The sequence below is a fragment of the Rhinoderma darwinii genome, chromosome 4 (assembly GCF_050947455.1).
Source record: "Rhinoderma darwinii isolate aRhiDar2 chromosome 4, aRhiDar2.hap1, whole genome shotgun sequence".
NCBI lineage: Eukaryota > Metazoa > Chordata > Amphibia > Anura > Rhinodermatidae > Rhinoderma > Rhinoderma darwinii.
This window is the reverse complement of record NC_134690.1, coordinates 46,330,633-46,357,966: the sequence shown is the minus strand read 5'-3', so window position 1 is coordinate 46,357,966 and position 27,334 is coordinate 46,330,633. Positions and strand designations below refer to the sequence as shown.

At 42.8% G+C, this 27,334-nt stretch overlaps 1 protein-coding gene across 3 annotated transcripts; it reads left to right on the top strand.

Moving 5' to 3' along the window:
* The first annotated feature begins 3,619 nt into the window (after positions 1-3,619).
* Positions 3,620-11,015, top strand: MYCN (MYCN proto-oncogene, bHLH transcription factor). Of its 3 annotated transcripts, none has more exons than XM_075861085.1 (3): positions 3,620-3,757; positions 6,309-7,096; positions 9,355-11,015. In XM_075861085.1, exons 2-3 carry the CDS (start codon positions 6,376-6,378, stop codon positions 9,966-9,968), a joined length of 1,335 nt encoding a protein of 444 aa, XP_075717200.1. In that variant the 5' UTR covers positions 3,620-3,757; positions 6,309-6,375; the 3' UTR covers positions 9,969-11,015. The 3 variants fall into 3 exon arrangements, with proteins under 3 accessions (XP_075717200.1, XP_075717201.1, XP_075717199.1); XM_075861086.1 differs by having other exon boundaries at positions 3,634-3,721; XM_075861084.1 differs by lacking the exon at positions 3,620-3,757 and adding an exon at positions 5,146-5,750.
* The last annotated feature ends 16,319 nt before the right edge of the window (positions 11,016-27,334 follow it).

Here is a 27,334-nt window from a genome sequence, read left to right as displayed (position 1 = left end):
TTGCGGGTGACACTCCGCCCCCGGCCGACCCGAAAATCACGGCCGTGAACATGGCTACGATCGTGTGCATGAGGCCTTAGGCCTGATTCTGAAGAACGTGTACATTTTGCGTCCACACAAAGAGGACCGTATTTAACGTATTTCAGTTCTGTGTGCCATCCGTGTGCGGAACGCAGTTTTTTATGTCAGTGTTGGTGCATTTTTTTTTTGTTATTTTGTTTTCTCAGCATTTCTTTAGCAACTGTTGCTGTGATTTTCACACACCCAACAGGACTTCAATGGGCGACGTGGTCTGCAAAACGGACCAGAATAGGACGTGCAGTGAGTTTCACGCAACGGACACACGCTGCGTGAAAAACAATGCATGTCTGAATAGCCCCATTGAATTGCACGAGTCTGTGTGCTGTCCGTTTTTTTAACGGACAGCACACGGACATATACGTTCGTCTGAATAAGGCCTAAGGGTTACATTGCGGAAAATCCGCAGCAAATCTCATCCACATGCTGCGTAAATGATAAGCAGAAAAAACGCACACAAATTGACCTGTGGTGCGTTTTTTTTAATCCGCAGCATATCAATTGTATTTGCGTAAACGTTGCTTATTTGTTGCGGGATTTCCCTGTTGAATTCAATGAACATACCCTTAGGCTAGTGCTACACAGCAACATCAAATCACATGAGCGTCGCCCGACAAAAAAAAAAAAGGGTATTTTTTGCCGATTTGATGTTGCACAGTTTTGGCCGTGATTTACATTTCTGTCTATGGAAAGCACGTCACAAGCGTCATGCGACCTGCAACCCAACGTCCAGCCAGTCGTATTAGGTTGAATATCGAAATAAAACAACATAGGAGATCATTAGCTGCGCTGTCGCAAGCGACATGGCGATTTTCATGTCGCCGTGTAGCCCTAGTCTTAATCCGGACAAGCTGATCAGATACGCCAAGACGACTTGGGCAGCTCCGGGTTCTGCCTGGATACACTCATTCATCTCTCCAATGGTCAGCAGAGGCGCATGACCCTGGGATTACACAGCTCGTCCTATATTAACCCTATTCTAAATTTTTATTAACACCCCTTCCCCTTTATTCTCCCGTCTTATCTAACCCCGTGGCCACACCTTGTCCCCACCCCACTTACACTTCCCCAGTAAAACACACCAGACAGTGGGTTGGATAAATTCGGCCACAGCAGCCATTTTATTATTACCATAAACACTGCTTTATAAATAAAACGTAACGAGGAAAGGGGAGTCCTTGGAGCTACCAATTTGGCGCCAAACTGCCCACCTGTATAACTACTTACGCCCAGCCGTCTCCCTACAGGCTCAGAGGCACCTTTCTAATCCGCAGTTGGCGTGCCAAGGATGAAAAACCGCTCCCCGGGACAGCACCCAGCAGGAGCCCATACCCATGAGCAATTGTGTAATTGTTAGGGACCATACCTGTGATGAATCCCCCACTTCAATTTACCACCAACTACAAGGACCCCCAATCCGCCATATTGCCACCGTGACTCCACACCGTTAATGTCACCACCAGCCGTCCCCTGTAAAAGAAAAAAGACCAGCAATACCGCGAAATGACAACACAAAACAAACACTAAGAACCAAACCAACAGAGAGGAAGGGCGGGACAACGGCTAACGGTCCCTCTGAATGACGCAAAGCTGCTGCTCCTCACCCTATATGCCCTCCTTAACCTACGTCCCCTTTATGCCACCACCCCCTCATTCTCCCGCTCTTCCAGAACCCTTTAACCCCTACTTCTCCAGTAACCCTGGTCATGTTGGCCCTCCCCCAACGTGTGTCCAGGCCCTTGCTTTAGCGGTGTTTGGGGGGGGGGGGGGGGGGGGGTGCTACAGCCGCTTCTGCGGTCCTCCCGAGAACGACATGTAGGTTGAGTTTTAGGAGCAGAGCCATTTTCGGCAACACTGATTGGTAGAGAGCTGCGCACTAACCGGGTTCTACTCCTGAGGCGCCGTTCAGCCCCTATGTTGTACAGCGGGCGCTCTGCGTGCGTACTGTTTTAACCCTTTATGGACATCTTACAGATGTTCTTATTTAAAATAACAGTCTCATGACAATGACCCTCAGTCTCTATAATCACAATAACAATTTAGTTGAATTTTCTTTAAGGAGACACTCCAGTCAGAAGTAAAACTGACTGTAAATTGCAAATCTATAGTCATCACACCTGGTACCCTCCTCCTCCCGTACAATTTTGCCACCATTCCAGGCCCGTTTTTATCTTTTTCGAAAATGGCTTCCACAGTCTCAGAGCACGTTATGCAAAACGTTCTCAGGAATTTAGACATGCCCCCCCCCCCTCCACTTGCCCCCAACGGGGATAACATCCGCCCTAACCAAACTGCGCTGGCCCAACAGAGAGCATTGAAGAGGGGTCTTAGTGTATCTTAGTTTTCCTACAGCCCAATTCACGCCAAAATTTTTTACGCTGAGGTAGAGGCGATTTTTTTTTTCCCAGGCGATTTTTGTTTGCTCACGGAAAAAAAAAAAAAAAAAAGCGTCATGCAATATCTTGCAGTAGTTTCCACCTCTGCACCCTCATTGAAATCAATGGAAGGCGGGAAAAAATGTGCAGTTCGTTTGGAGTCCGGCGTTTTGTCATTGCCTACATTTAAAAAAAACACGTAAAGAAGAAAAGAAAAAAGAAAAATGGGGTCAAAAAAGCTCTGCCTCAAAAACCTGGAAGAAATTATGAGGCAAATATTTTGTGCTTGGCAAAAAGCTTTGTGTGCACATACCCTAAAAACACTGTATACAAGGAAGTCTAAAACGGTGGCGCCCATTTTGGAAGGATGACAACAGGGGCCCGGAACGCTGGAACGTAGGCAGGATCGGCCAACAGGTATAATGTCTATATATTTGCAGTTTGGAGTCAAAGCTTTGCTTCTGATTGGAGGGTCGCTCTATTAAAATTCCTTTAATCTGGCATTAACTGATATAAAAGGCGTAGGAAAATGAAATATTCGGGATTATCAGACAGAAAACTAATGTATCGTATGGGTAGACCACCGCCCATAATGTATTATTAGCACTATTTTGTCATTTCAGCGCGGTCTTCTGATTTCACAGATTATTTTGCAGTTCTGTGAGGTAAATATATCAAATACATTTCTGGATTATCAGAAACCGGATGAAATGGCTAAATACAATTTATATCGACATGCACAGCAATTTATTTTTTCTCTGTATGGCCCGGAAAGTCGGAAAGTCTGGCATCCAAAAAATGTACGGTAAACTTCCTCTAATCTGTCATAATAAATAGTGTTGGATCATCATATATTCTGGACTATTGGACTTTTTTTGTGACGGTGAAAAACATCCAGGAAGACAATGCATGTACTATGGTTTGTTGCCTCAGGATAGATTATCCGTTCCATCTTGCGGTATTTCAAACTGTTTTGTAGATATGTGCCGGACTACCAAATGTCCAGTTAAAGGCATGGTATGCTGCATCTGTGTACCCTGTCGTTTAGTGTATCCATATATGTTGTGCACATACTGACTCCATACAGTTAACGATACCCCCCAGCGCTATACACTCAGCGGCCACCAGGCGGCGCGCTCCTCGCCCCGTTCTGCCAATTGCTTATTTATTTACAGAGCGGCTGCAGACTCTCCAGGAACACGGGCTGCGCCTTCCTCTCATCAGCCCACACGCACCCAGGAGGCTGGAAGAAAGCCACAGGCTGCCAAGTAGGACGACAACTAAGTCACTTGTAGCTCCATAGGGTCAGTTTACCGTATGTATTATTTACATGGGAACAGGCAGCAGCCCAGTGCAAAAATACAGAGTGCGGCAAACAATGCAGATAGAGCATGCAGATCATAGGGAGCACAGGTTACACAGGATACAAAGTTTGCATTTGCAAACGACGGCCATTCAAAACACAAAGCATGCATTGCATATTATTACACCGACTGCATATTATATAACAGCATGCATTGCATATTAGACTGCATATTATATAACAAAGCATGCATTGCATATTAGACTGCATATTATATAACAAAGCATGCATTGCATATTAGACTGCATATTATATAACAGCATGCATTGCATATTAGACTGCATATTATATAACAAAGCATGCATTGCATATTAGACTGCATATTATATAACAAAGCATGCATTGCATATTAGACTGCATATTATATAACAAAGCATGCATTGCATATTAGACTGCATATTATATAACAGTATGCATTGCATATTAGACTGCATATTATATAACAGCATGCATTGCATATTAGACTGCATATTATATAACAAAGCATGCATTGCATATTAGACTGCATATTATATAACAAAGCATGCATTGCATATTAGACTGCATATTATATAACAGCATGCATTGCATATTAGACTGCATATTATATAACAGTATGCATTGCATATTAGACTGCATATTATATAACAGCATGCATTGCATATTAGACTGCATATTATATAACAGCATGCATTGCATATTAGACTGCATATTATATAACAAAGCATGCATTGCATATTAGACTGCATATTATATAACAGCATGCATTGAATATTAGACTGCATATTATATAACAAAGCATGCATTGCATATTAGACTGCATATTATATAACAGCATGCATTGCATATTAGACTGCATATTATATAACAGCATGCATTGCATATTAGACTGCATATTATATAACAAAGCATGCATTGCATATTAGACTGCATATTATATAACAGCATGCATTGAATATTAGACTGCATATTATATAACAAAGCATGCATTGAATATTAGACTGCATATTATATAACAGCATGCATTGCATATTAGACTGCATATTATATAACAGCATGCATTGCATATTAGACTGCATATTATATAACAAAGCATGCATTGCATATTAGACTGCATATTATATAACAAAGCATGCATTGCATATTAGACTGCATATTATATAACAGCATGCATTGAATATTAGACTGCATATTATATAACAAAGCATGCATTGCATATTAGACTGCATATTATATAACAAAGCATGCATTGCATATTAGACTGCATATTATATAACAGCATGCATTGCATATTAGACTGCATATTATATAACAAAGCATGCATTGCATATTAGACTGCATATTATATAACAGCATGCATTGCATATTAGACTGCATATTATATAACAAAGCATGCATTGCATATTATTACACCGACTGCATATGATAGAATACCGCCTGCACATGCTATTACATAAGCCGGTGTATATGTGAGCGGAGGCTGCAGCAGGCAGGATGCTGAACAATGTACGGAGGAGACAATGATCTCACACACAGCGCTGAGCCCCCCTCCCCTGATGACAGGCTGTGTGGCCGGCACCATCCCTGCCCTCCCATCTACTGGGTGATAAGCAGCAGGCTCACATTACCAGCCGGAGAAAGGAAAGAGGACAGTCGAGGGGAGGGGGAGGCATTTTGGCGCTAAATATCTAGCACCTCCCCAGGAGGAGGCTTCATGAATGAGGGGAGGAGGAGGAGGGTGGAATTGGGTCTCTTCTCCCCGTCTCCCCTCCTTTCTCTCGGGTGTGTCATTTTTTTTTTTAAGTTAATAATATCCAACAGCTTGAAAGTGCATGTAGTGACAGAGTGCAGCGTGCAGGGAGAGGGTGCAGGCACTGCCAGGGTGCAGGGGTGAGAGAGCAGGCACTGCCAGTGCCACAAGCTGGAGTGACTGCAGCAACTAGGGGCAGACAGAGGTAAGACCGGCTCTCCTATCTCCTGCCCTCTCTGTCTGTGCCTGTCATCTCACCATTATTGCTTTGTTTAATCCTACTCTGGAGATTTGCCCTGTATACTGTATACTCCTCTGTATGTGCTGCATGTCATGACGACTGGTGTCACTATTGCCCATCTGATCTGACACTACACATGATCCTTCTCTGCAGACACCTCCAGTGTCAGGGCTGGGAGGTGACAGCTGCAATGATAACACTGGTGGAGTGGCACTTAGTGTCTCCTGCATAGATGGCACCAGGGCGTGTGGCAGCATTCAGGGCTATACCTATACATGGCACACACACCAGCAGACTGCATGCTTTCTGCATATACATCCATTCAGGAGTGCGGTGGGAGTAGCTATTGAGTGGTGCAGAGTCCTTCTCGCAGTCCAGCCCTCCCTGTGCATCTCTCGCCTGCATCTCTTTCCAGAAACACCCCCTGAACTGCATGGATCATTGGCAGCGTCACCCACGCTTATTGACATCTAATAGTTTGGCCGTGGCCGCATGATTATCATTTTCTCCTCTTCTTGACAGTGGCTGGATCCGTGGATAAGTCATCCGTGGTGGTACATTTGTATTGAGTGCTGAGAAGAGCTGGAAGATGCCCGGGGTGGTGAACAAGAACCCGGACCTGGAGTTTGACTCCTTGCAGCCTTGTTTCTACCCAGACGAGGATGATTTTTATCTGTGTGGCCCGGACTGTGCCCCCCCAGGGGAAGACATCTGGAAGAAGTTTGAACTGCTCCCTACGCCTCCTCTTTCTCCAAGCCGAGCAGGGCTACAGAGTGACCCTCTGTCTCCTGGGCAGGGGCCCCTACTTGATTATGGGTTACCGGGTGATGAGGATGCCTTGGACTGGGCATCGGAGTTATTGCTGTTGCCTCCTGAAGCCGACTTGCTTGGGGGCTCTGGCTGGAGCACAGAACTGGGTTTGTCCCCCTGCAACCTCAAGTCCATCATTATCCAGGACTGTATGTGGAGTGGCTTTTCTGCCAGGGAAAAGCTAGAAAGGGCAGTCAATGAGAAGCTGGGTAAAGCTGCAGGGATGGTAGAATCTGGAGCCCAGAACCAAACCGTCACCCCTTCTGCCAGCAACTTACCTGGGCAAGGAGAGGATTTAAACAACCCTGCGTCCCAGTGTGTAGATCCGGCGGTGGTTTTCCCCTTCCCAATCAACAAGGGAGAAAGCAACAGAATTGGGCACGCCAATCCTCCCGCCAGTGCCATATCCACCACTGTACCCTCTAATGCACCAGCCAGAAGCTGCAGCCAGCCAAGCAGAACCAGCGCCAGCTCTGGAGACGACAGCCACAGTGAATCTGGTAAATACATTATTGCTATTTGTACCTGTTTTCTACACGTATCGGATAAAGTAACATTGGCACCATATGGTTAAACTGGCTGCCAATATAAGGTGGCATAATGACTTCATACAGAGAGGGTACCGGGTTTATTGTTTGCAGCACAACATAAGTGAATTGCATGAGGACCCCAATGTATGTCCTTTGGAGAAAATCATAACGTTGTGATATAAGGGGCAACCTTTGGCGCCGAGGGGCATGAAAGTGCCTTGTGGATAATGGTAGACATCTGACGGGGTGTATACGCTTGTGTTTGTGGGTGTGTTTACAAAGTGACTCTAGATGAGTTGTAAATGGTAGATATCATGTTAATACTTGCAGGCAATGCCCAGGCTGGTACGTCGCCAATTATGTCTGAGGTGAATGGTATTGTCTGTCCTGATTTATGGAATTCACTCATTTTATCGGGACCTGAGAAATTTTTAGTCCCAACAACGTGGTTCTGACAGGTTCAGATATCTTGATTTGCATTGCTATTTTCTCTTTTAACCAGATTGGTATATTCGCTGTATAATATGCCCATGATTAGATTCAACGTGGTATTTACTCCTCTGGGTCAAAATGGTCCATGTTTTTGCCAAATCAAATTTGCATTGTACAAGGTGACACGGTTTGGTAAGTCGTCTCATCAATTTTCCAGCAAATTCAAGATGAAATGAGACCTTGAGTTGGGTCAAGGGCATGTTTTCCGCTCCGCCATGGTCCTTGGAGAAAAGATGTCCATTTTCATAGAATAGAAACCCTCCAAACAGCTGACACAGTAACTTCAGCTCACAAAGTCCTTTTTTTCTTTGACCTCACTCCAATAACCAGCATTGAGCAGAGCGCCCAGAGGCCAATCAACGGTGGCCTATTGAGCGCCAAGACCACCAGATGGCGATGTTTTTTTGGTTTTAATTCTGAAAGGGTTCATTGAATTAAGAAAGACCTTTTTAAGGCAGCTGAAGCGGCAGACGGGGGTTGCTGTGTATCTGAAAGGTAATCCTATCATGTTAGTTACTAGTAACAGATGCTTGACAACTTAAAAAGCAGCTTCTCAGGCAGAATTACAACACCAATGTCCCACCAAGCCCCCTCAATCCGAGCGCTGGCCATTCTACCAGTCTACTAATTGTAGCTGGGCAAAAATACTGTACAAAAACATCACCGCTCAAGTGGTGTGATGACAAATTTTATAGCATCAGCCAAGTTAATGGTCCTCCCCAAGTGACCACTTACGAAATGAAGACATTCGACACAACCGTATTGCATAAACCTGCTCTTTTAAAATTAATATGTATTATTTTTTAAAAAAAATCATAGTTTTTTGTTTTGTTTTTTTACATTTCTGTAATGATCTTTAATCCTGGACCAGTAAAACAAAACATTGCGATTGAATCACTTACCATTCTAGTTCCAACTTAGAATTGTCAGCAGAGCCCCCTCATGGCCTAACTTTTATTAAGTAAAAAAATTTTTTGATCATTATTATTTTTTTTTAAGTTGCATTGGAAAAAGCATTTATAATTGCCATTTAAATTTTTTTTATTTTTTTTAAATCTCCAATTTTTGGGGATTTCTTAAAAATATTCTTAAGATTTTTGCTTTTTAAAAGTAGCATGAAATAATTTTACATTTTAATACATTTCTCTTCGTAAACCGGCTAAACCCCTTTCTTATTTGTGCCAAGACCGCTCCAAGGAAGCACTTCCTCACAACAGCTGTCTTATTGGCTAGAAACCAAAGCCCAGGCTTAAAGGGGCCTACAGATGACCAGCAGCACATTATGCCTCGAAACAAACCCGACGATTGTCTGTCTTTCCCCGTCACCGAGGCAGACAATTTGTTGAATTTTTTTTTTTTATTTTTTTTTTCCCCCCCACCAAGTACAGCAAATCTCCAGTTTGCTCTTTTCAGAGCCTGTATCTAACTACAATTTGTTCCACTGTGTTTAATCCACGTAGCAGAGGGCGTGATACAGTGTGCCATGCCCTCTGGTTTGTCTTACCTTTGCAGGGTTCATATTTTATTTGGCAAAAATTATCAAGTGTAAATGGTTAATTAGACGTATACATATATTTTGAATCATACTTAGTGTTTTTGATAGAAGACGGTCAGATTTTTGCACAAATTTTTGTATAAATGTGTCTAGTGGGAGTTGTAACGTCTCAAGTAGTTACTTAAAAGAGTTCTGAGATTCTGTGTATCCATGGTAACACTGTTTTTGTTTTGTTTGTCAGATGATGAGGAAGATGATGATGATGAGGAGGAAGATGACGAAGAGGAGGAGATCGATGTTGTCACAGTGGAGAAAAGGCGCTCCTTATCCAACAGGCCAGTTACGTGCCAGGCGGTACTGCGCTCGAAATCCACCACCAACATTGCCTCTGGAAAGAACCTTCCCACCGAACTTATCCTCAAGCGGTGTGCTCCGGTGCACCAACAACATAACTACGCTGCCCCATCTCCCTACGTAGAGACGGAGGAGGTCGCGCCGCCTCAAAAAAAGCAAAAGAACGAGGCTCCCCGCGTGGTAAAGAATGTGGTACAACCAAAGGCTAAAAGCTCCAGTCCTCGTAATTACGACTCGGAAGACAGCGAGAGGCGACGCAACCACAACATCCTAGAGCGCCAACGTCGCAACGACTTGAGGTCCAGCTTTCTCACTTTAAGGGACCACGTACCCGAACTTGTTAAAAACGACAAGGCCGCTAAAGTTGTCATTCTCAAAAAAGCCACTGAATACGTTCATTCCCTTCAGGCTGACGAACAAAGATTGTTACAGGAGAAAGAAAAACTTCAACTCCGACAGCAGCAGCTCCTCAAGAAAATCGAGAAGGCACGGACTTGCTAGACTTTGTCCCTTTGATCTCCTTCTCTTTCGAAACTGTCACTGCCACTTTGCACAATTTTGATTCTTCAAAGCAAAACAAGAAAAGAAAAAAACAACAAAGTTTTTTTTTTTTTCGTTTTTTTTGACAATACGAATGTTGGTTCAATTTCCAATCCCGTTCACTCTGCAGTTGAAGATACAATTTTTTTTTTTTTATTGTATATTTTTGTTTCGTCATCGTTTCGGAACAACTGGATGACTCTTTGGTTTCTGAGTTGAGTAGACTGCCAAATGATTACTTGTTTTATTATATCTTTTTTTATTTTTTTTTGCTATACACTTTGTAGGTTTTTTTCATGTTGTGAGCCTTTTTTTGAGCTGCTGGTCACATCTGTTTTTGTAAGATTCATAAAAAAAAATTTGTTTATGGTGCTCATTGTAACTGATGTTACTATTCTGGGGTTAGCACTTGTACCTCTGGAGGAATCTCTGTATATACCATTAATACTTGCCTTCTTCGTGCAACTTTCTGGGGCTATTCTGGGTAGCTCTCACTACCGATATTTAGACTGGAAGTTCAGACCCAAGTACTGTAACACCTCAATGTTTGAGGAGCATGTTTTGTATACAAATATATTGTTAATCTCTTGTTATGTACTGGACTAATTCTTACACTGCCTGTATACTTTAGTATGATGCTGATACATAACTAAATTTGATACTTATATTTTCGTATGAAAATGAGTTGTGAAAGTTTTGAGTAGATATTTACTTTATCACCTTTTTGAATGGAGAACTTTTGTAAAGAAAAGTATTATATATGCCTTTTTTCTTAGCCTGTTTCGTTGGTCTTTTCTTCGTTTTTTTTTATTGTATTTGTTCGTGTCTCGTTTGGCGCATAGAACTGGAACATTTCAGAGTTCCGTATATGTTTGTTTTGTTTGTTTTTTTTATTCATTCTTTTTTCAAACAATGTACTTATTTTTTTATTTTATTTTTAGTGCTTTTTTTCTTCTAGCACTTTGAAATACCTCATGTTTATGAAAATAAATAGCAAATGTTAATGTCTGTGTTTATTACTCAATATTTCGGGAGGGGTGGATGGGGGTCTTATACCTAAATAACAAAGACCGAGTCCTTGTATTCTTTTCCGAGGAAGCAGTGTCTACAAAATTGTTGCCTCTACGGGCACGGCCAGACGTGGCAGAGTTTTTCCGCTGCAGATTTGGGGCAATTACGCAACGAATCTGCACCAACATTTGCATATTTGACAGGTAGTTCAGACATTGCAGATATCACAGCGGACTTGCCACAGATTTCAGTTTGTGCATTGCAAAGGCTGAAATCCGCAGTCAAATTCCGCTTCTTCTCCGCAACAGACAGTGCATGCTGCGGAGGGAAAATTTCGCACCGCAGTCTCTGGTCCACAGCGGAGTTTTCCGCAACGTCTGAACTAACTTGCCTAAAAATGTATTGAAACTAATGTAAAAAACGGCCGCTGGAGAATTCCACTGCGGACTGTCCGCAGCGGAATTTGACAGCAATTCCGCCACGTCTGGCCGTGCCCTACTAGTTGTCACCCTCTGCATACTTCGAGGGGATGGTACTTTTATACGTATAGATGCACAACATATAGAATAATAAAATTGACAAGCCTTTATTTTCCATCATGTGCCAGTTTTGAATTTCGAGATGTGCTGCTATCCACATATGGGCACCATGTAATATTGTGGCGATTTACATGATATATACACATTGCGATTTGTCCGATATCTGGCTGTTTCTGTTCCGGGGCTCAAATATAGCACCCTCCATCCTTCACAGGCGGCACATGTTCAGACACAAGTCCTATTCATCTGCAAGCACAGTCGGAGCAAGTGGACGAAGCTGTCATGTGCATTAAGTGACTGCCACCAGATGGAAAATAAAGATTAATTCGGAAGTTGCATTAATTCATATTTTATTTGCTTTTTAACAAATCTATTTACAAAGTGGCCAGCCCCTTTCAAAACAAGCTTGCCCCCATTTACAATTTCAAAGTAAACCAATAAATATATTGGGCGGGGATTTCAATTAGTGGGATTGGCTGATCTTTATCTGTGTATGACCAGATTAAATATTAACGTCTAAGGCTTCGTTCACCTCTGCACCAGGAACGGGGCCCTGACTGACAGAAACGGAATCCAGAGATTTCTTTTTCCATCGCCAATGAAATTTCAATGGAGCTGGATCTGGTGCCAATGGTTTCTGTTTGTCTCTTATTGTGCAGGGGTTCTGTCGTTTTGACGCAATTAATTCCGTCAAAACGATGGAACCCTTACGCAGCGGAGACAAATAGAAACCATTGGCACCGGATCCGTCACCATTGAAATCATTGGTGATGGAAAAAGAAACTTATGGTTTCTGCTTGTGTCAGTCAGGGCTCCGTTTCGACGGAAAGCTCAGACTCAACGAAGCCCTGACGCAGATGTGAATGAAGCATTAGCGGTTCGAGTATGTGGTCGGGGAAATAGCTGTCCTCTGTGTATGGTCTGTATTATGGACAAAAATAACATTACAGAGATACATGTGACACAGACATCTGAACTCTTTGGGCTTTTCCCAGTCAACATTTGGGCTGATGTACAAAAAAAATGTAGACAGGATAAAACCAGACAGGCAAAAGCTGCCCCAAATTAATCATGGGAGCGCACACTGTTCGATAAATTCGACATGAAGAATACTTTTCTCTTCCTTAGGGCTCAGTCAGACGAGCGTGTTCCGTTTCCCGTCCACTGCATGAAACTCACTGCATATCCTATACTGGTCCGTTTTTGCGGACGTTGACGCCCATGGAAGCCTCTGGGTGAATGAAATATATGGACTGCACACGGACGACATCCGTGTGCTGTCCGTGTTACACGCATCAATTGCTAAAGAAATGGAGAAAAAAAAAAAAAGGCTTGCCAAGGATAATCACGGATGTGAAAAACTGATGCCACACGGACATGAAATGCAGGAAATATGGTCCGTTTTTTTGCGCATGCAAATCGGACACGCTCATGTGAATGTAGCCTTAGGCCTCAAGCACACTTCAGTTATATTTTTCATTGTGCTATCGTTTTTGTCGATCAGTCTCAGCCATTCTGGTCCGTTAAAACTACGGACTACACACGGAAGACATTTGTGTGCGGTACGTGTTTTGCGGATCCATGGTTTGCAGCCGTATAAAAAGCCACGAATGTGTGCTTGAGGCCTTAGGCTCTGTTCCCATCTTGTTTCTCGGGCATGCCGCAGTCAGGAGTATTTTCCAACATTTGCCATTGTATGGCCTTTGACTCCCATTGTGAAAAAAAAAAAAAAACACCGCTTGGTATAAGATTTTTTTTTTTTATGTTTCTGCCTGCAAAGAAAAGTGAGGTAGACCACATGTTTCTATAGTGGTATAAAACAGATACGCTGGGCCGATATGCATTGGCATATGTCAAAAGGACACTTTTTTTTTCACACGCTGGGTGCATAAGGGCTGTGGGCACGTCGAAGTATAAGGGCTTTAGACGAACGTGTCGCACGGACCTATGTTAGTCTATGGGGCCGTGCAGACTGTCAGTGATTTTTGCGCAGCGTGTGTCCGCAGCGTAAAACACAAGACGTCCTATATTTGTGCGTTATTCACGCATCACGCACCCATTGAAGTCAATGGGTGCGTGAAAATCACGCGCCGCACACGGAAGCACTTCCGTGTGACGCGCGTGATTCGTGCAACAGCAGTAAAAAGTATGAATGAAAACAGAAAAGCACCAGGTGCTTTTCTGTTAACAAACATACAGAGTGTCATAATGATGGCGGCTGCGCGAAAATCACGCAGCCGCGCATCATACGCGGCAGACACACGGAGCTGTTAAGTACTTTTTGTGCACGCAAAACGCCCTGTTTTTTGCGCGCGCAAAACGCACACGCTCGTGTAAATCCGGCCTAAGTCAGGGAATAGTCCTGGCATATACCTCCGAGATGCCTGAAAAACGAGGTGTGAACTGAGCCTTAGCTAGCATACTTTACACCAGTATTTTGCTAAGAAAAAAGACGCACGCTTATTAATATGGCAGATTTTGCGACTCCTTGACTCTTAACTATGCCCCTTTTTTCTAGGCACACTAGTGTGTTTAACGTTCGGTGGGACAGTTTGAAACGTATGGCCAGATGTATGCAACTGTATGCCCAAACTTTTTTTTTAGTAGTTTAATGGTTTTTTTTTTGCATGCAGTTGTATTGAAAAGCTGACCATGTTTCTCAATACAGTTGGGGCTGCAGGATCCCAATGAATCCAAACCAAACGTGTGCCCAAAGGATGAGAACTAAATGACAGGTAGTGAATGGGTATCTATTGTTTATCTGTCCCTATTGTTTAACCTATTTGTGCAGGGTCGCACATGTTATCTTGCAGTGGGGTCATTCACGAAAGCAGTTGACTTTTTGTAGGATGAAATAATAGGACTAGATTATTTTTAGGATGGAGTTAGGGTATGTTCACACGGAGTGTTTTCAGGCGTATTTCAGGGCGTTTACGCCTGAAAAACACCTGAAAAAACAGAAGCAGAACGCCTACAAATATTGGGAAATTCTGTTCCGTTTTTTACTCCTCGTTTTCCAAAAACGGCACGTAAAAAGACGCCAGTGAAAAAGAAGTGCATGTCACTTCTTGGGACGTTTTGGGAGCCGTTTTTCATTGCCTATAGAAAAACAGCTCCAAACACAGCCGTCATAAACGCTGCGGAAAACGCGAGTTTGATTAAAAAAACGCCTGAAAATCAGAAGCTGTTTTCCCTTTAAAACAGCTCCGTATTTTCAGACGGTTTTGGTTAAGGGTATGTGCACACACAAAATCAAAAACATCTGAAAATATGGAGATGTTGTCTAGGGGAAAAAGCTCCTGATTTTCAGACATTTTTTATTCAAAGTCGCGTTTTTCGCTGCGTTTTTAAACGGCCGTTTTTGGAGCTGTTTTTCTATAGAGTCTATGAAAAACGGCTTAAAAAATGACTGAAGAAGTAACATGCAATTCTTTATTGCGGGCGGTTTTTTACGTGGGACGTTTTTTTTAAAAAAAGCGCCCTGTCGGAACAGAACGCAGTTTTTCCCATTGAAATCAATGGGCAGATGTTTGGAGCCATTCTGTTTCCGATTTTTCAGCCGTTTTTTGGGACGTTTGCAGCCTGAAAAACGGTTGAAAACACTGTGTGAACATACCCTAAGCCTTAACCCCATTGCTTTATAGCAGGAAATTCCTTTAATCTAGCATTCGATAATCTATAAAGGATGATAAACCAGCATTTATTTTTTGTATAGAATTGCAGAATAATGTGAAATTTGACTACACCAGAATCAGAAGAGCGATCAAGAGCAACAATTAGGGTGTGTTCACACGCCCTATTTACGGACGTAATTCGGGCGTTTTACGCCTCCAATTACGTGCGAAAATACGGCTCCAAACCGCCAGCAAACATCTGCCCATTGAAATCAATGGGGTTACGATGTTCTGTGCACACGGCTTTTTTTTACGCGCCGCTGTCAAAAGACGGCACGTAAAAAGACACCCGCGTCAAAGAAGTGCATGTCACTTCTTGAGACGTAATTGTAGCCGTTTTTCATTGACTCCATTGAAAAACAGCTCCAATTACGTCCGTAATTGACGCCGCAAGAAACGCGAGTACGATCAATTACGTCTGAAATTCAGGAGCTGTTTTCGCCTGAAAACAGCTCCGTAATTTCAGGCGTATTGGATGCTGCCGTGTGAACATACCCTTAGCAACAGCTGGTCTGTGCGGGGTCCGGGTGTCGACCACCACCGATCATATACTGATGACCTATCTGGTTGATAGGTGATGAGTTGTCCCTTTAAGGAATTTTACTTTTTCTTCTTTAGAATTAAACAGAACAAATAATGCATGATTTATAGTGGTCAGAAGTTGAAACCTAAATGACCTCAGATCATACGACTTCTATGAATTGTCTAAAAATTTTATTTTTGGCAGTATGCTGTATTTTATATGCAGAATATGTTCAATGAGCATAACAATTTACATTTAAAGAGTCTCTGTCACCAGATTATAAGTGCCCTATCTTCTACATTATCTGATCGGCGCTGTAATGTAGAGAACAGCAGTAGTTTTTATTTTAAAAAACGATCATTTTTGAGCAAGTTATGAGCAATTTTAGATTTATGCTAATGACTTTCTTAATAGACAACTGGGCGTTTTTTACCAAGTGGGCGTTGTAAAGGGGAGTGTATGACGCTGACCAATCAGTGACCAATCAGCGTCATACACTTCTCTATTCATGTCCATCTGTATTCACAGCACCGCGTTATCTCCTGAGATCATGCTGTGCTTTCACATACACCCACATTAACTTTACTGAAGTGTCTTAAGAGTGAATAGACATCACCTCCAGCCAGGACGCCATGTCTATTCAAAATCCTGACACTTCGGTAAAGTTTTTGTGGGACGTACTCACACAGCTCAGCGTGCTGTCATTCCCTCGCGAGATCACGCTGTGCTGAGTACAAATGGACATGAATGGAGAGAAGTGTATGATGCTGATTGGTCGCTGATTGGTCAGCCTCATACACTCCTCTGTATAACGCCCACTTGGTCAAAAGGTAAAAACACACCCAGTTGTCTATTAAGAAACGAATTAGCATAAATCTAAAATTGCTCATAACTTGCTCAAAAATGATCGTTTTAAAAAAAATAAAAACCACTGTTGTTATCTACATTCCAGCGCCGATCAGATTATGTAGGAGATAGGGCACTTATAATCTGGTGACAGAGCCTCTTTAAACATATGTAGATTGCAGACATAGCTCACTGATTCAATGCCAAGAGCTGCACACAAAACAAAAATTACATATTTTTAGGGTAATTTGAGATGTAATTAAAAAAAACAACTATGAATCAGTTTTGCCCTTCTGTTGTCTGTGTAGATTGTACCTTTAAGGGGTTACCCAGTTTAGAAGACCATTATTAGAGAATTATGAGTTCATAGAAGGGGGTTTTGAGCAATTACAAAGTGTGTCTCTCGCCCAGTATTACACAGATATCCCATTGATATGAATCCCTACATATCACAGCTGATCGCTGCCGGTCTCAGCAGGAAGACACTTTGTGATCAGCTTATTGTCCAGGGTCAAGTGGGATGGTCCAAAGTGGAAGAAGAGCTGTCAGCTCTCCTGAACTATGATATCCTAGGGTACACATGTACAACCTGCAGCACGGGGGTAAATGTGGCCCACAATACTGCAAATATACCACATTGACCCGTAGCACTAGTAGCATTCTCCGTAATACGACATAATGGCATGTGTCATCTGCAAGCGTTGTTGCTACATTATGTGATGCTGCCACAGTAATGCTTTTCCTGCCTATGAGATCACCTATAATATTATGAGACTTCGAAGCAAGGCTACATGATCCTATTCTATTGCAGCCTCATTATATCTGACTTGTTTGCATGTGACTCTTTCTACATGACGTGTTGTTGCTATGAAACGATTGTCATCCCATGTTGTTTTGTAGCTTCAGCCTCTCGCAGATCTCCAAGTAGAGTAAAATGAGTCGCAACGTGGATTATAAATGAATCTAATGTGTTATCAAAGTAATATACAGTACCTTCCGTCATTTTCTTATAGTGACCCCGTCTAGTAGTTTACTCTGAAAATAAGATCCTTAGACTAAAAAGAGTTGTGCAACTCGAGTCTCAATGAGATGACATCCGGCAAACAAAAAAGGTCTGTCACCAAATCAAAATGAGCTACTTACATTGAGATCTTTTGCTACATGTTTTTCTTGCCTATTTGCCCACATACCCCCATATCTTGTGTATACTGTGTTTACCCATTCCTGTTAGCGAATCCTGATGTTTTCACATGATCCGACAATGTCTAAGGGTATGTTCACATGGCCTATTTTCGGCCGTTTTTCGGGCCGTAAACGGCCGAAAAATCAGAGGCAGAACGCCTCCAAACATCTGCCCAACGATTTCAATGGGAAAAACGGCATTCTGTTCCGAGGGGCTGTTTTTTTACGTGGCCGTTTTGAAATAGACTCTATAGAAAACAGCTGCAAAAACGGCCGTAAAAAACGCCATGAAAAATGCCGCAAAAATCGCGAGTGGCTTAAAAAACGTCTTAAAATCAGGAGCTGTTTTTCCTTGAAAACAGCTCCGTATTTTCAGATGTTTTCGGTTAAGCGTGTGAACATACTCTAAATGTGTATGAGGGACCACATTTGCTGATACATTGAAATTAGATTTGACATTGGCCTAGGCCTTTACATCTGTTCGATCTGTCCGTCCACAGCTCAAGCCATGAAGCAGTGCCGGGCCCGTCGCACAACGGATACTAGCAGTGCCTGACGGACCCCATCAGAAGTCCATCAGGTTCTGTCGTCTACCGTTTTGACAAGAAAAATAGTGGTTCATGCAGTGCAAATCTTTTGGGACTGTTGATGAAGGCTCTGAGCGGAGCTTCTGACATCATTGTGTGAACCTTAGGCTTTGTTTACATCTGTGTTAGGGCCTGTTCACAGCAGCGTTGGTTTCCGTTGAGGGGTTTCCGTCTGAGCTCTCCGTGGGAGGAACCCCTCAATGGAAAGGCAAACGGACACCATAGCTTCCGTTTGAATGACCATTGATCTCAAGGGTGACGGATACTTTGCTAAAGGTTTCCGTTTTTTTACGGAATCAATAGCGCAGTCGACAAACGGAAACCAACGCTGATGTGAACACAGCTTTAATGTTTTACTTGGTTACTCCATTATTGGAATGCCTGATCTGTAGCATGACGGACACCAATGGCACCCGACGGAACCCATTGGGCTCAAACCATGAAGCAGCGCTGGATCTGTCTCAAAACAGATACTACCGGCTCTTGACTGACTCCATCAGAGGTCCATAGGTTCTGTTGTCCGTTGTTTTGACAAGAAAAATAGTGGTTTGTGCAGCGCTATTCCTCCCGTCAAATCTTTCGGGACTGTGGATGGAAGCTCGAAGCGTAGCCTCTGATGGCAGTTCGAAAAGTGCCTTCATTCACATCTGCCTGAGAGTTTTCCGTTGTCCTGCTGAAGCAAAACAACGAAAACCTGAAGTGCTGGATCCGTGGCATGATGGACACAAATGGCGCCCATGGAACCCATTGGCTTTAATCTGTTCCATCAGGTTTTTGTCATGGTGTCCATGGTCATGGTATCCATCGTCATGGTGTCTGGTGTTTTGGACCTGATCTGCGACAGAGACTTCTAACGGAGCCTCCGATGCAGTGTATGAAGCAGAGCCAACCCCAGGAACGGTCAGACCTGCGTGGTTGCACAGAATGCATCAACTGCTTTTGCACACACAGCTTGCGACCATCAGTGGCCATGTCGGTTGCCACGCTACAGCGCTTCACTAAAGGGGGTGGCTTCTGTTTTCTGCTGATATTTTGATTTCAGACGGCCTATGTATTACATCTGAAGTTATTTTTTAATACCCACCTGCAAACAGAAAAGTAATGTCTCATGACAGTATAGTTTCGTTTTAAGAATACTCCTTCAAAGTTAAGTCCTGCAACCCAAGGAACCCAAGATCTGTTAACGTTTACACAGAAGCTAAATGTCAGAGCTGTAGAACATAATTATCAGCGCGCTTTTTATGTGCCTGAAATACGATGTACATGAGCAGATTTGTTAGTGAACAATAAAAGGGGTCTCTATTATATTTGAAAACGATTAAGCACTACTTATTGCCTTGTAGTATGATATGTCAATATCCGCAAGGATCAGGTATCCACACCCAGTCAGGCGTGAAGAGATTTCCTTTACATGTGAAGAAAACTAATAAACCGTTTGAAGTTCTGCTTCACTCAAATGACTCAGATCAATCTTACAATATCTGGAGAAATTTGTTTTATTTCCCTCTTAACCACATTGTCTTTCCTGGGAGCTTTGTTCCGTGGATTGAATGTCATGGGTCTTACCACACCGTAACGCTATCAGTTTCATTGTCGTGATAAAGACTGATTTGGTGTTGGTTCATTGTGAAATTATTCTAATTACTTTCAAGTGGGACCTAGCTCCAAATTCAGGGTTATGTCCAGAATATCGAGTTCCCACAGGTGCTAATGAAGAGTTTTGACCCATTAAAACAAGTGCTTTCACCCTAAAAAAAAAATGTTCCCAAGAAAATAGGTTAGTCTTAGGCTGCATGCACACATCCGTCGGCCGTTGTGCGGTCGCTAATGGCGGATCCGTGAAACACAGGCTGCATACGGATAGCTTGCGTGTGCAGTCTGTTGTTTCACGGACAAAATCAATGAAAAGGCCAAGACTGTTCCGCCAAAAACGGACAGGAGTAGATCCTGTCCTATTTTTGACGGAACGGACGCACATTTCCGTTAAAACAACAGAAGTGTGCATGGCCCCGTTGAAATTAATTTTTTCAGGGTGCTATCTGTTAAAAAAAACGGATAGCACCCTGAAGAATAAAACTGAAGTGGGCATGAGGGCTTATCATTGTCGGCTTGTAGGACCTTGACCTGTAAAGGGCACAACCTACAGCTACAGAACATTTACACATCTATCTCTACGTGTATTATAAACTCTGTTATCATTGAACGCACTTATCATATCATCAATAAAGACCAATAAGCTATTTGTGAATTAACCCAAAAAAGTGATAGACCCTATCGGCAAGTGATCTCTGAAGTCAGCTTTAGATGAGGTTGTCTTCTGAACCTCATGGGACCTGTTTTGGTATGGTTTGTTAAGCCACTCAAAAGCCTCTTTTGGGATATTTCATTGATGGGTTATCTTTGGAATAGGCCTTCAATATATGATCAGTGAGGGTCCCACCCCCAGGATCCTCACCGATCAGCAGTACCAATACACAGCGGTGTCCTTATGAATGTACTGAGCCTGGTTCTGCAGCTCAGCTTATTCAAGTGAGAAGCGGGCACAGCCACACTCAAATTAATGTCATTGTGCAGGATGCCCAGTGCACCCTGTGCTCCACCCTGAGACATACTTTGATGGCCTATCCCAGAAATCCCTTTAACTTTACCACAAATTTTGTCAAAATAACATGCTGTTTGTACCCACGATTTTGGATTACAAAAATGTTGATTTTCTTTTGCCATAGGAAGGCATTGTGGTCATGCTTGAGTATCGTTAAAAATCACAGGACTACTGCAACACAACTGCAATGGTTTCCTATGGCAAAAAAAATTGCAACCGACCTTGCAACGGTTGGAAAAAATCCAAGAGTCACCTTGTAATCCAGGCCTTATGAGCATCAACCTCCATAGAATACAGCACTAGTTGTCTGTGTGGTACATTTAATAAGGGCTCCATCTGTCTCACAGAATACATCACAGTATTGGGAGGATTGTATTTTGTCTCAAATTGCTAATTTTACCCATGCATAATTTTAAGGAATACCATAGTCTGTGCTGCTGAATATTTATGTTTACTGTGCTTTCCGATATGAAGTAAAGAAGTCTCTTATGGTCTGTGCAGAAGGGCACTTTACATTCATGCGACCTTGAAGTCAGAAACGCAGCAAAAATTGTGATCATTCATTAACCTACGTTAATTGGAGCTCAGTGTTTACATAGGTTCGTATGAGGTTGGGCGATGGAGCAAAAACAATGCTATGCAGAGTTACTGATGGTCATGTTATACATACATACTTACTTACATACATACATACATACATACATACATACATACATACATACTTGTAATAATTTTTTCTTTGTTGTTTTTTTTCCATTTGTATTGAATTCTAAATACACTAAAGTAATTTAGGATAAATGATGATGCACATGTATAAATACATAGTAGTAAATGTTAGATAGGTGGATAAAGGGACAAATATCCATCAATTAAGCACCTCTCAGAAGTAGCTCCCCCTAAGCAATTGTGGCTATTTTTTTTATCTCCGTGGGGGCAGGACATGGAAGAATTCCTTTATGACCCTACAATTGCAAGATTTTCTCTAGATCCATTGTCGGACATGGGTACCCTGGTCTCACCAGGGTGAAAGGGTTTTTCAGAGATTAGAAAAAATATGGCAGTATTCAATCCTCATCATCCATAAATCAGCTTCCATCATGGGAAATGTCCCTACTTTCTCCCTAAATCTTGCTTCTAAGATTACCTCCTCCGTGCATTACTTGTACTTGCACTGATCTTGAGTTACAATCGAGGTTTGGATTCTCCATTTTACTGATTTCTATTGGAAACCAACATAAAGCTTGCTGAGCAGTCATACCTAGGCTTTTGTTCACCTGGAAAAATGAGTCAGCTTACTGCCCTAGCCATATTTAAATAAGCTGGTGAAGGCAGAGGAGCTTTTGGAGGTGCCTTTCTGGCACCTAGAATTGAAGCGCCCCTTCATTCTGCTGATCGTCAGGGGTCCTGGAGAATACTCTAAGGATAGGCCATCAATGCTCAACTCTTGGAAAACCATTTCAACTCTCTCACTGCACCAAGCTATGCCCCTGTTGTTGACAGACATCATTACAGCTTAGCCGACCTCCTATGTGCAATGGGAGAGTTGAAATGGTTTTCCAAGAGTCGAAGATTGATGGCCTATCCTTAGGGTGAGCGCCGGGACAGTAGAATAATGGGGCGCTTCAATCCTAATTTTTAGGATATATCAGACAATCGCTTAGATCAAGTAATTTCCTTTTTTTATTCTGCACAGTAGGAAGTGAATAGCTTGCAGTCAATGAATAACATTGGAATGTAAAAATAGCAAACCAGCATTGTGTTATTGTTGTATTATTAGAAGTATTGTAATTTGGGTATTTGTTACCTCTTCTATTGAAGTCGGGGTTGGAAACATAACATGTCAACAACATGTGGCATATATTTATCAGAAACAATGCCGCTAGTAGAGCTGTATTGTCCCTTGCCAGAAAGAAGGTGCCCCCCCTCATCCCAGCTGGAACAAGAAATGTTAACTTGGCAACTAAACTTCACAGCTTGTAGGTTGCTGACATTTAAGACCTCTCTGTTGTTGCGGTGCAGTAACGTAACACCTTCACCTCACCTATTCATACTGATTGTCTACTCGCTAAAACCATGGAGTATAAACAATATGGTGAGATGCTGGGGCTAGGAAACACTTTACAGGTTAAATGAATATTGTATTGTGTACATTTATGCCTTGTACCCAATGTGCTCTATTTACAAGAACGACTGCAGGAAAGTGGAGGAACAAAGAGTGTGATGGTAGTCAGAGTAGTTTAGGGGGTTGTAGGGATGATGAGGACTGTTGAATGTTTATTTCAGACTTGGTAACATACCAACATGGATTCTGTCAGGAATGATGACAAATTGCAACCAGCTCGAAAACTAACCATGTCGAAAATTTACCAACAGTCATAAGGTCACTTGCAACTTATTTTTCTAGAGGGAAACATTGAAATTGTGGCTCAGAATCAACATGGTGTCTGTGTAGTCCTCGCATTAAAGTGGTTTTCCAGGAATATACATTAATGGTAACGATGATCAATGTATGATTGGTGGTGATTCAACCGCCGGCACCCTGACCGATCGGCATAACGAAGGAACGTGGCCTCTTTCTTTATTGTTTATTTGGGCAGCAGTTCGTCCAAACTCAGTCCCATTCTGTGGAGTGGCTCCGTTCTCCTAAATTGTGGGGGTCCCAGGTATCAGGTCACCAATCACACATTGATATCAATGTTTTTCTCAGAAATAAACGGAGATTTTTGTCTTGATGCTGTTTGCAAAATCTGTGCTAGGGTACCCCCAATAGTTTTGAGCTACTGTTTGCTATTACAGTTTAAAACCTATATAGACAATTGATTTAAAGTATTCATTGCTATAGAAAAATACTAATTTTAAATATTTCAGAACCGTAATGTGATAAAGGGATGGCCCCTCTCAGACACCAAGGTCTATTTGTGAGAACAACCGCTGAACCCTCTATAGAAATGCCAATGTTTTCCCCTAAAAAAAGAACCCACCACTTAAGCTGGGTGATAACCAATATAGCCACATTACAGCTCCCACCGGACAAACCTAATTCCAAAGTCTAAGACTCTGTTCCCAGTCCTGAAGGCAGTCTTGGGGGCTTTCATTAGGGCCCTAGGCTGCCATGACAACCATCGGCACCCTGCGATTTCATTGGGGGGGGGGGCCCAATGAGCTGTCGGAGGGTGCTCTTTTCAATGCCTCAAATGCTGTGGTCGCAATTGACCGCAGCATTTGAGGGGTTAAATGGCCAGGAACAGCACAATTGCTGTTCCTGACCATTAGTACCAGGTGTCAGCTGTAATACACAGCTGACACCTGCTGTGTATGGAGCACGCTCAGCCTATGACCATGCTCCATACTTCCCTTTAATGCTTATCACATACATCTACATGATGCGTCAAGGGGTTAAAAGAATCTGTGCTGCGTTTTTTACTGAGTTTATCAATATAGTGGAGCTGGAATGGCTACAGTTAAACACCGCCTGCACTGTAACTACACACCTTGAGACTATCTTCTATAATTTTTGGGGATTTGTGATGTGCTGCTAATTTTCCATTTTTTATGCCACTACAGTGGCATTATCTCATTCTTCTCTCGGAGGTATACGTCACTGTGCTGTATCTGTAAGGCCTTGTTCACATCTGTGTTGGGGTTCTGTTCATGGGTTCCATCAGACTTTTCCGTCAGGAGAACCCATGAACGGAAAGCCAAACAGAAACCATAGCTTCTGTTTGCATTACCATTGATTTCAATGGTAATGTTTCCGTTAGGCCCTACGGGCATGGCCAGCCGCGGACTGCCACAGACAGCTACCCGCATTTGCGGGCCGTGCTCCCATTATAAAGTTTGTCCTATCTGTTGCGGAGCCTTTCTACGGCATGGACACCTTCCCATAAATATACAGGTAGGTGTCTGCGGGCAATAGAAATGAATGGGTCCGTAATTGCGAACGAATTCTACGGTCGTGTGCATGGGGCCTTAGAAATGGTTTCCGTTCATATCTGTTCAATAAGGTTTCCGTTTTTTAGCGGAAACAATAGTGCAGTCGACTACGCTATTGTTTCAGCTAAAAGACGGTAACCTTATGGAACGGAAATTAATGGTAATGCAAACGGAAGCTATGGTTTCCGTTTGGCTTTCCGTTCATGGGTTTTCCTGATGGAAAGGTCTAACCGAACCCATGAACGGAAACCCGACGCAGATGTGAACAAGGCCTAAGGAGCCATGCATCTGTGTCCCCATCACATGACCAGCACAGAGTTGTAGCCCCTGCGAGTAAACAATGATGGTTCCTACTTAACCCTTTGAAGTTCAAGCCATTTTTTGTTTTTTCATTTTCACTTTTCCCTCCCCATCTTCAAAAAGACATTATTTAGAAAAACAATTATAGTGCAGAAGTGTTCACAACAGTGTTTCCAAATGAATTGTATGAGCGATTTTGCTTCTGACAGCAGCATGGACTGTGTATAGTCCGTGTTGCAGGCGGCTCATAGCTCTGCAGTAGGAGAGTCTCCTGCTCGTCCCCATGGCTCCCGTATGCAGAGCGGCCACCAGCACCATAGAATGTAATGTGATCCTACAGCGCTGGAGGCCACTCTGCATACGGGAGCCATGGGGACGAGCAGGAGGTTCTCCTACTGCAGAGCTATGAGCCGCCTGCAACACGGACTATACACAGTCAATGCTGCTGTCAGAAGCAAAATCGCTGATACAATTCATTTGGAAAAACTATTATTTTGCACACTCCTGCACTATAATCGTTTTTCTAAACAATGTTTTTATAATTAGAGGTACGCTTTAATAGAAGCCGAAAGACGGCAGACCTCGAGACCTGTATTTGGCCCCCAGGCTGCCATGAAAACCATCGCCACCCCGCGATCACGTCATGGGGGGAAGCTATGGTCTTTTGGAGGGGGCTGCCTCCCTCGGTCTAACTGCTCTAGATGCCACGGTCTGATCCTGCCCATTAGTGCGAGGTGTCAGATATAATACAAAAGCTGACAACCGCAGAGTACAGAGATGGCTCAGCCCGTGTGTGCACCCCATACTTTAATCCCCGCACCATGACGTACAGTGTCATCATGATGCCTCAAGGGGTTAATAACGGCAAGCAGAGATCTTCAAATCTGGAAAATGTTATAACTTTTTTCATTATACAAAGAATAACCTTATTTGCTAAATCTGGGATACTGCTTCAAATGATAAAATGATATCTGCCCACAGCTACCTATAGTGCTCCGGCCATGCAGTATGGAATTATGTCACCAGCCTTTGCCCAGCTAGTTTCTGGAGATGGTATGAGACGACCTCTCCAGAAGGACCATGCCACCATTTTTTCTCTGTCATATATGTACGGAAACCGACAGAAAAAACCTGTCTACCGCTGTATGAAATTGAATGCATACACAGGTACAATATGGTCCCGTAGACTTTTTGAATGGGGATGAGCTGCAGTACCAGACACAGTCCATGAGCAGAAGGGGCACTGGTGCTAGACTAAAGAAACATCCTTTTTTCTAGTTATGGACAACCCATTTAATACAGTAAGATTAAGTTCTAGCAAAGAATTTATCCTTAAGTGACTCCGTCTCATCCAGACATTTGCATTCATGACACCTTTACGCCTCCCGATTCTAAATAAATGACAATACCGAATTAATTTAAGGTGATTACCTGATGATGTGATGATAATTTCTCTTTCATCTGTCCCGCTATCAGCTAAGGGAGCTGTCATGTCTAGCCATACAATATTTCCACCTCTTTACTCGTCTCTTCAGCTGTGTATCAAGCAGTAAGCGTTTGGTGACTTTGTTTTAATCTGCCAGCCATGCATGGATGAAAACACTGATTAATAGAAAGAACTGTCACCGGGTAAATCTGTGTTTTCACTAAAGAAATGAATATTTATATCATAGAGAGCGCATTTTTTGGCTGTCTCAGCATCCTGATGTTACTCGGATTCTATCTTGAGACGAAGGAGTAGTTCTGTAGAGCAGTAGTTTGTGCTTCAGAGCTGCTCTTCAGAGCTTTACTTGTGCTTATATTAGTACACAATGGATGGCCCTACTACACTGAGGTAGGAACTCCAACTTGACAGCCAACCTGCATTCTAAAGTTAAAGGGGTTATAGGTGCGGACCGAACAGTATTAGCAGTGTACTTACTTCACTATGTGAGTACACTCGCTAATATACATCCCGGTCCCCCGTCACGCTGAATCTGAGATTTCATCGATTTTTATAGCGCTGCCGTGGGACCGGAAGTCTAGTTGCACAGTCTTCTTCTATGACGCTACGACTGTTCATCGTGTGATCGACCCCGCTGTACTCTATGTAATCAATGTAATAATAGTGTAGCGATTACATAGAGTACA

What these genes read in the sequence shown, in the direction of transcription:
- MYCN (XM_075861085.1), top strand. Translation starts at nt 6,376, where the DNA reads ATGCCCGGGGTGGTGAACAAGAACCCGGACCTGGAGTTTGACTCCTTG. An exon ending in CGACAGCCACAGTGAATCTG is followed by an intron (nt 7,097 to 9,354) that starts GTAAATACATTA and finishes TTTGTTTGTCAG; the next exon opens with ATGATGAGGAAGATGATGAT.